This window comes from Lissotriton helveticus, chromosome 5_1 (genome assembly GCF_964261635.1).
Source record: "Lissotriton helveticus chromosome 5_1, aLisHel1.1, whole genome shotgun sequence".
Classification (NCBI taxonomy): Eukaryota; Metazoa; Chordata; class Amphibia; order Caudata; family Salamandridae; genus Lissotriton; species Lissotriton helveticus.
The window spans coordinates 814,363,315-814,373,746 of record NC_136065.1 but is presented as its reverse complement, the minus strand read 5'-3'; the positions used below and the strand labels follow the sequence as shown (position 1 = coordinate 814,373,746).

The 10,432-nt window shown below is 40.6% G+C and overlaps 1 protein-coding gene across 1 annotated transcript; it reads left to right on the top strand.

The window, feature by feature from the left end:
• The first annotated feature begins 3,980 nt into the window (after positions 1-3,980).
• LOC144753383 (uncharacterized) lies at positions 3,981-6,850 on the top strand. Its single transcript, XM_078641096.1, has 3 exons — positions 3,981-4,288; positions 4,643-4,855; positions 6,554-6,850. Exons 1-3 carry the CDS (start codon positions 4,019-4,021, stop codon positions 6,839-6,841), a joined length of 771 nt encoding a protein of 256 aa, XP_078497222.1. The 5' UTR covers positions 3,981-4,018; the 3' UTR covers positions 6,842-6,850.
• Positions 6,851-10,432: the final 3,582 nt, after the last annotated feature.

The window sequence follows — 10,432 nt, the reverse complement described above, 5'->3', positions numbered from 1 at the left end:
ATTTAATAAATATACTATTGAGAGTTAGAAACTTAAAGGAATGCACAGAGGAAGAATTCTTAAACATGTCTTGGGAAACTAAAAGTAAATTAATACAAGAAGATCCGATAACATGTGCAAGACAGTTTGACTATCAAGTTAGGAAATTATTTAATTGTGTTTTGATGAATGGCACTAATCCTATTGGGGAAATAGTAGACTACTTTTACAGAGTCGAATTCCAACAAAGAGGTTCTCCACATATACATGCATTACTCTGGGTAAACAAAGCACCACTGTATGGTGTTTCACCAGTGGAAGAAGTCAATAGCTTCATTGACAAATATATCACTTGTCATAAGTCTGAGAACCCTAGTTTACAACCGTTAATAAATCTACAAAGGCATGGTCATACCAAAAATTGCAGGCGTAAACATCAAAGGACATGCAAATATCAATATCCTAAATACCCAATGTCAACAACGCTTATATTAGAGCCATTAACACTTGAGGCGACAAATAAGCAATGGCAAGATAATATTAAAATAATACATGAAGCTATGAATAGTACTACTTTTAATACACTTTCTTTTGACGAATTTTTAGACTTCATTAAAATGGATGATAACGAATATATTACTTCAATACAAACTAGCTTACAAAAAACAACGATTTTTTTTAAACGAACACCAGCTGAATGCTTCATCAATAACTACAATAGTATTCTTTTAGAAGCTTGGCGAGCAAACATAGACTTGCAGTTTATACTGGACCCTTATGCTTGTGCTGTCTACATTATCTCATATATTAGTAAATCTCAAAGAGGAATTAGCAAACTTCTAGCGCAAGCTGCTAAAGAGGTACCAAGCAATAGTAATGTCAAAGATCAACTTAAACACATAGGAAACAAATTCCTCAACTGCACAGAAATTAGTGCTCAAGAAGCAGCATATCTAATTCTTCAAATACCATTAAGGAAAAGCTCACGATCATTTGTATTTATTAATACTAGCCGTCCAGAAAAAAGATCTTATTTAATGCGTGATATGGAAACGATTAATAACTTGCCAGAAAATTCAACTGACATTCAATGTGAAAATATTATTATAAAGTACTGCAAACGCCCACAATCATTAGAGATGTGCACGTTAGCAGACTATGCAGCTAATTTTAACTATGTGAAGAAAAAAACACATGGGAGAGAAATCAATGATAGCGAAGATTTACTTGCAGAACAAAACTTTTACAGCTCAGATGAGGAAGAATTAGAAATAGCATGTAGTCACGGGAATAAAGAACAACAGAAACAGAATTATGATTATGCTTTAAATAAGCGCACACAAGGGAAAATAATACGCTTTTGCAGATTTAACAAAAATAATGAACCAGAAGAGTATTATAGAGAGATATTAATGTTGCACTATCCATGGAGGGAAGAACATAAAATACGAATAAACAAGGAAACTTACTATGACAGGTATCTGGAAGTTAAAACATTTGTTGACGCACAACTAAAAATCTATAACAAACAGCATGGAGAAGTTACAAACATTCTTCATGAACAGTGTCATGAAAATGTAATTTCACCTCCTCTATCACCAACAGTAAATATACAGAGAGAAGACCAAAATAATGAAATAAATAATATATATGATTTGGCGCTAGATTTAGGAATTAGAACTACCACCAATGAACAAAGCTCAACTAACGTTTTCTTACCCAATGAGAAATACCAACAACTTATGCAAAACTTAACGGAAGAACAACTACAATTTGTTTACCATCACTTGCATTGGTTTAAAACTACAAGCACTCCATGCTATACTTTTTGCACCGGAGGGGCTGGTGTTGGGAAAAGTTTTGTAATATCTGCACTATATCAAACTTTACTACGTTACTATAACACAAAGGCAGGTGAAAATCCAGACAATGTTTATATCTTACTTACTGCTCCAACTGGAAAGGCTGCCCATAATATTAATGGCAAAACACTGCATAGCACTTTCAAAATACCTGTGTCGCAAAGTTTGACTTATAAACAACTGAGTCATGAACATAGAACTGCTCTACAAATGGAAATGATGCATGTTAGAGTTGTTATTATAGATGAAATTTCAATGGTAGGGCACAATATGTTAAATTTAATACATAACAGGCTACAAGAAATAAAATCATCTAATGAACCATTTGGAGGCATTTCTATTTTATCCATTGGTGACTTTTACCAATTAAAACCTGTATTTGACAGATACATTTTTCAGGATTCTACACAGTTGTATGGTCCTTTAAGTGCAAACTTATGGAAAGAACATTTTAAAATTTTTGAATTAACAAAAATGATGCGCCAAAAAGAAGATCTTCAATTTGCTCAACTACTAAACCGGTTGAGAGAAGGCAAGCATACTGAAGAAGATATTTCACAAATTAAGCTAAGGGAAATACAACCTGATGAGAGTCTATTAGAAACAATCCCATATATCATGTCAACTAATAGAGAAGTTAATGAAATTAACCAAAATGTTTTGGAAAAACATAGCAAACATTATCCAGTCTACATAACAGTAGCAAGCGATACCGTAAGTTCTGATTTGTCAGAAAATGTGAAAAAAACAATTCTGAAGCAACTGCCCAAAGATCCACAGAAAACAATGGGCCTTTCACATACATTACACATAGCCTTACAACTTCGTTATGATTTAAGTTGCAATGTGGATGTAAATGATGGTTTAACAAATGGCGCAACTGGTGTGGTACAATTAGTTGAATTGATTAACAATACACCTTTTATTGTTTGGTTGTTATTTGAGAATCAGAGTATAGGACAAACAACCAGACAACAATATAAACACTTATATCATTCACAAATTCAAAACACATGGACACCAATACATGCTATATCTAGACATTTTCAATACACTAAGAAATTTATTACCATTATACGGAAGCAATTTCCTTTACGCCAAGCATCAGCACGGACTATACATCGCACACAAGGTGCAACAATCGAACCACTTTATATACACTTTAATAACAGCAAAATTCATCATTTGCATTATGTTGCTATTAGCAGTGCCAAATCAATACAAAATGTATATGTACAGAATTTTGATGAAGGTAAAATTTTAGTACATCCAAAAGTTAATGATGAAATGCACAGATTAAGGACAGAAATGCCACTTGAAATACATATCCCACAGTTACATACATACACTGCACATTTCAATATAATTGCACACAATATAAGATCACTACAGAAAAATTTTACTTCTATGATAGCTGATAGGAATATATTGCAAGCAGACATTATTTGCTTAACTGAGATCAACACTACAAGGAAGGCTACAGATAGTGATTTTACGATACAACAATACCATCACATTATATTTGATAAATTTCATACATACAACACTAACCATGGAATGATCATGTACTACAAAAAAAATTATTTATATTGCCTATTTATGAGACACATGAAGGGATAGACATTTTACATTTTACTGTACATATTCATAACACGGATTACCTTATTATTATTTTATACAAACCACCACAAAAAAGTATAACTTCTCTTTTGGATTTTATCAAAAATATTACGGATTTTTACCCCACACTCAAATTTATCATTATAGGGGATTTCAATGTGGATCTATCTCAACAAAATTCATACACTAAGCAATTAATTGGATTCTTTGAAGCTAAATTACAATGTAAACAACTCATTTCCAGTTACACAACTAACTACCAATCCATTTTAGATCATATATATACAAATGGAAAACTGCACAACTATGGTACATTAGAATGCTATTACAGTGATCATAAAGCAATATGGGTTTGTATTTAACATGTTATAATGCATTTTATATTTCAGATGATGTCTATTGAAGAAATCAGTAACATTAATACCAATGACAACAAACCATATCAGAAACCCATACGAGTTAATGTAATCAACTGCTCTGGAAAAACTACTTACAAAAATGCAAAATAAGAACAAAAAATTCTATTTCATTTGGCTCTAGCAGATAAAACTGGTACTATGAAATGTACTTGTTATCAAGAAGAATTATACGAGCAAACTCAAAGTAACTGTGGACTACTGATACGCAACTTCATCATCAAAAACAAAACAATTCTAATTACTAAGCAAACAAAAGTTACCAAATTTCCGGCAATGAAAATTGAGGAGGGCCTTATCCAACAAGCGAAGAACATTTTGCATCCGCCTGCACCATCTGCTTCTCCCATTAAGGAAATAAAACGTGCAAGTCTAAAAAGTCTTATGACCGTTTCAGGGACAATATGTGGCGTAAGTATCAACGCAAATATGTCATCATGTCACAACTAAAAATGCCTAGTTAGCTTACACACACATTACACCTTTTCTAACTTCACTAACAAGCTAAAAACACATAGCATTATACACTCTGTCACACTATGTAGAAAGCACGAAGTTTTTAAACCATAATATGCCAGTGTTTCGCTGTCTACTATAAATACAAGCACTCTCTACAAATCCATTTTTGGAAATAAACAATGCTATCTTTTCTAAAGGAGGTTCTGTTGGGTCCTTAAATATGACACCTTAGATTGCCATTCATACAACGCACTATTACTAAGTGTTTTTTCTTTCGGAAATTAATACAATGCTTCTTTGGTGTAGGAAGAGGACGTAAAGACTGTCTTTATCAATGGAGAAGATACTCCACTGAAATCGATTACTTTAAAAGATGCAACAGATGACATCAAAGTGACACTGTGGAGAGAAGCTACACTATTTAACATACATCTTGGAGATTATGTCACGCTAACTCATGTAACTGTCCATGAATTTAATGCACAGAAAATATTGAATACGAGGCACAGCAAAATAGAGGTAAGCAGACAAAAAAAATTATTGGGAAATAAGAACTAATATTTCACTAACTATATACAAATTTCTCACTCTCGCACCCACTCTGGACATATCACCCACTTGCATCCTTTCAAGCACTTTCTATCTTTCCAGCACGATGGAGCTTTCAACTACCCTGGCTCTTTCTGACACTCTGGCTCTTTCAGACACTCTGGCTCTTTCAGACACTCTGGCTCTTTCAGACACTCTGGCTCTTTCAGACACTCTGGCTCTTTCAGACACTCTGGCTCTTTCAGACACTCTGGCTCTTTCAAACACTCTGGCTCTTTCAGACACTCTGGCTCTTTCAGACACTCTGGCTCTTTATGACACTCTGGCTCTTTCAGACACCCTGGCTCTTTCAGACACTCTGGCTCTTTCAAACACTCTGGCTCTTTCTGACACTCTGGCTCTTTCAGACACCCTGGCTCTTTCTGACACTCTGGCTCTTTCAGACACTCTGGCTCTTTCAGACACTCTGGCTCTTTCAGACACTCTGGCTCTTTCAGACACTCTTGCTCTTTTAGACAATCAGGCCCTCTTCAAACACTCGGGCTCTTTCAGACACTCTGCCTCTTTCAGACACTCTGCCTCTTTCAGACACTCTGCCTCTTTCAGACACTCTGGCGCTTTCACCCACTCTGACTCTTTTCGCCCACTCTGTACCTTTCGCCCACTCTGTACCTTTCGCCCACTCTGTACCTTTCGCCCACTCTGTACCTTTCGCCCACTCTGTACCTTTCTCCCACTCTGTACCTTTCTCCCACTCTGTACCTTTCGCCCACTCTGTACCTTTTGCCCACTCTGTACCTTTGGCCCACTCTGTACCTTTCGCCCACTCTGTACCTTTCGCCCACTCTGTACCTTTCGCCCACTCTGTACCTTTCGCCCACTCTGTACCTTTCGCCCACTCTGTACCTTTCGCCCACTCTGTACCTTTCGCCCACTCTGTACCTTTCGCCCACTCTTTACCTTTCGCCCACTCTGAACCTTTAGCACACTCTGAACCTTTAGCACACTCTGTACCTTTCGCACACTCTGTACCTTTCGCACACTCTGTACCTTTCCCACAATCTGTACCTTTCGCCCACTCTGTACCTTTCGCCCACTCTGTACCTTTCGCCCACTCTGTACCTTTCGCCCACTCTGTACCTTTCACCCACTCTGTACCTTTCACCCACTCTGTACCTTTCGCCCACTCTGTACCTTTCGCCCACTCTGTACCTTTCACCCACTCGGTAACTTTCACCCACTCGGTAACTTTCACCCACTCGGTACCTTTCACCCACTCTGTACCTTTCACCCACTCTGTACCTTTCACCCACTCTGTACCTTTCACCCACTCTGTACCTTTCGCCCACTCTGTACCTTTCGCCCACTCTGTACCTTTCGCCCACTCTGTACCTTTCGCCCACTCTGTACTTTTCGCCCACTCTGTACCTTTCGCCCACTCTGTACCTTTCGCCCACTCTGTACCTTTCGCCCACTCTGTACCTTTCGCCCACTCTGTACCTTTCGCCCACTCTGTACCTTTCGCCCACTCTGTACCTTTCATGCACTCTCTATCACACACACACACTCTTGCTCTCAAACTAAAAATCTCTCTTTCAGACTGGACTTACAAAAACATAAAGTAAAAGAATATAAGGACTAATTGTTGCATTTGTTTTGTCTCAACAGGTAACAGCCCCACCACAGGAAAATATTGACATACAAATTTATGGCGTCGAAAGCACCAAAGATGAAACAAGTATTATAACTATTAGGGTGACAAACACAGACGTTTATCAATCGATGCCAATTCAAAATGACATACTAATTAAATGGTTTATGTTGGATGATGAGGTGGACAACATTGGAAATGCACTTGTACATTATTTGCCACAAACTTGTGAAGTGGTGTTTTGTAATGGGAAAATCATAAACATTGTAAAAGAGAAAGACGATGAAGACATATGTTCCGACTAAAAATCTCATGTTGCCATGATCTCACATTTTTGTACAAAGTTTCAAAGTAATTATTATTGTGTTTAATAAAAATTAAAAGGTGTGAAATACAAACTTTGAACTTCTTTGGTCTTGTTTTGCTAAAGGAAGGATACATACAACTACAACTACACTCAACTAATACAACATAGTCACACACACATAGAACAATCATGCAATAACACACACACTATGTAGCTTGCGCGAACTCCGATGCTTTAAGCCACTCTGTATCGTTCCGCCACTCTGCATCATTCAGCCACTCTGCATCATTCACCCACTCTGCTTCATTCACCCACTCTGCTTCATTCAACCAATCTGCTTCATTCACCCACTCTGCTTCATTCACACATTCTGCTTCATTCACCCACTCTGCTTCATTCACCCACTCTGCTTCATTCACCCACTCTGCTTCATTCACCCACTCTGCTTCAGTCACCCAGTCTGCATCTTTCACCCACTCTGCATCTTGCACCCACTCTGCATCTTGCACCCACTCTGCATCTTGCACCCACTCTGCATCTTTCACCCACTTTTTTCTTTCCCTCACACACGGAGCAGGTACAGCACAGGCAGCAGCAGTGCAAGCTTCCCTCACACACGGAGCAGGTACAGCACAGGCAGCAACAGTGCAAGCTTCCCTTACACACAGAGCAGGTACAGCACAGGCAGCAACAGTGCAAGCTTCCCTCACACACAGAGCAGGTACAGCACAGGCAGCTACAGTGCAAGCTTCCCTCACACACGGAGCAGGTACAGCACAGGCAGCAACAGTGCAAGCTTCCCTCACACACAGAGCAGGTACAGCACAGGCAGCAACAGTGCAAGCTTCCCTCACACACAGAGCAGGTACAGCACAGGCAGCAACAGTGCAATGTTCCCTCACACACAGAGCAGGTACAGCACAGGCAGCAACAGTGCAAGCTTCCATCACACACGGAGCAGGTACAGCACAGGCAACAGCAGTGCAAGCTTCCCTTACACATGGAACAGGTACAGCACCGACAGCAGCTGTGCAAGCTTCCCTCACACACGGAGCAGGTACAGCACAGGCAGCTCTGAACAATGTGCCTGACCTTATTGCAAGGTGAAATATCCCTTTCTTTCTATAAATTGAGATAAGCCTAGTAGTGGATGTCTTTGCTCCTACTACTAGTTTCAGTGTCTATTGTCACATTTACTTTGAACTATACATTCCTAAAGCCATATGTGTGTGTGCCCATTAATCCCTGGTGCTGTACTTCACCGTCCCTCAACCCTTTTCTAGTGAAAAAAGGGGGAGGGGGATTGGCAACGCCTCACGGGAGCAACCACCATGGAGGATGTGTCAAACTGGTACTCGCTTGACTCCCCACTGTATCATCATCAGCAGTTGCCAACCGTAAAAGTAAAGGGGATCAAAACATTGTGCTAAAGAAAACAAAACTCCGTGTAGTGATGTGAATGACCCAACTACGTGATAGGGCCTACCCTCCCGCTGATACCCCAAGCAGCAGTGCCCCCACTACCAAGCGTTCTGTTATGCCACATCTCTCAGGTTACAGATCCCTTCGCTCTTTCTATTCCTCTCCACGTTTCTGCAAATTTCACTCTCTTCCAAATCTCTCCCTCCCTCTCCAATTACTTACACAAATCTCACCGATACCCCGAGCAGCAGTGCCCGCACTAGCGAGCGTTCTGTTATGCCACATCTCTCAGGTTACAGATCCCTTCTCTCTTTCTATTCCTCTCCACGTTTCTGCCTCTTTCACTCTCTCTTCCAACTCTCTCCCTCCATCTCCATTTACTTACACAAATCTTGGTGATACCCAGAGCAGCAGTGCCCACAATACCGAGCGTTCTGTTATGCCACATCTCTCAGCTTACAGATCCCTTCTCTCTTTCTATTCCTCTCCACGTTTCTGCCTCTTTCACTCTCTCTTCCAACTCTCTCCCTCCCTCTCCAATTACTTACACAAATTTTGCCGATACCCCGAGCAGCAGTGCCCGCACTAGCGAGCGTTCTGTTATGCCACATCTCTCAGCTTACAGATCCCTTCTCTCTGTCTATTCCTCTCCACGTTTCTGCCTCTTTCACTCTCTATTCCAACTCTCTCCCTCCCTCTCCAATTACTTACACAAATCTCGCCGATACCCCGAGCAGCAGTGCCCGCACTAGCGAGCGTTCTGTTATGCCACATCTCTCAGCTTACAGATCTCTTCGCTCTTTCTTTTCCTCTCAACGTTTCTGCCTCTTTCACTCTCTCTTCCAACTCTCACCCCCCTCTCCATTTACTTACACAAATCTCGCAGATACCCCAAGCAGCAGTGCCCGCACTACCAAGCCTTCTGTTATGCCACATCTCTCAGCTTACAGATTCCTTCGCTCTTTCTTTTACTCTCCACGTTTCTGCCTCTTTCACTCTCTCTTCCAACTCTCTCCCTCCATCTCCATTTACTTACACAAATCTTGGTGAGGCACAGGCAGCAACAGTGCAAGCTTCCCTCACACACAGAGCAGGTACAGCACAGGCAGCAACAGTGCAAGCTTCCATCACACACGGAGCAGGTACAGCACAGGCAACAGCAATGCAAGCTTCCCTCAAACACGGAGCAGGTACAGCACAGGCAGCAACAGTGCAAGCTTCCCTCACACACAGAGCAGGTACAGCACAGGCAGCAACAGTGCAAGCTTCCCTCACACACAGAGCAGGTACAGCACAGGCAGCAACAGTGCAAGCTTCCATCACACACGGAGCAGGTACAGCACAGGCAACAGCAATGCAAGCTTCCCTCAAACACGGAGCAGGTACAGCACAGGCAACAGCAGTGCAAGCTTCCCTTACACATGGAACAGGTACAGCACCGACAGCAGCAGTGCAAGCTTCCCTCACACACGGAGCAGGTACAGCACCGACAGCAGCAGTGCAAGCTTCCCTCACACACCGTCACACACCCTCAGCTTCACACACCCTCACTCACCCTCACACACACACACACACACATACCCACACACACACACATACAACAACAAAAGGAAGAAGAGAAATAAACTATCCTAATCCACACTCTAACTCCAAGCTAGAAATCCTGAGTCCTAATTCACCCTAATAAACTAACAGCCTAATTCACCCTACAAATGCACCCTCAAGATACGCAACAGAAAGACATCCTAGAAAATAAAAACTAAAGGAAAAATACGCCATCCTAATGCACCAGCCAAATAAACAATCAAATAAAACTAAACAAAACACAACATAAGTAAAGACTCAAAAAATATCCTCCTATTCCACCCTATTCAAAGAAATGATTGTGCATTTAACAGATAGATAAGTTTTATGCCATTTTCTGAGACAAAAACAAATTTTTGCATGCAATTAAAAACAAAGGGGGGCAACGGAGTCGTGCATCAGATACGTTACACACAAAATCTACTTCCCAAATGTGAGCTACAGCATGCAATGATGTTTATCAGGCTTCAGGTCACCAAACAAAAATTATTCGGACAAAATAACACCAACAAAAGAACGAAGAAATATCTGTCAGGAAGCGAGGACGAGGATGTACAAACACAAAAGTGAAACAGCCTATTTT

Coding starts and splice junctions, on each gene's coding strand:
- LOC144753383 (XM_078641096.1), top strand. CDS start 4,019: ATGAAATGTACTTGTTATCAAGAAGAATTATACGAGCAAACTCAAAGT. Junction 4,289..4,642: donor TTTCAGGGACAATATGTGGC/GTAAGTATCAAC, acceptor TCTTTGGTGTAG/GAAGAGGACGTAAAGACTGT. Junction 4,856..6,553: donor CGAGGCACAGCAAAATAGAG/GTAAGCAGACAA, acceptor TTGTCTCAACAG/GTAACAGCCCCACCACAGGA.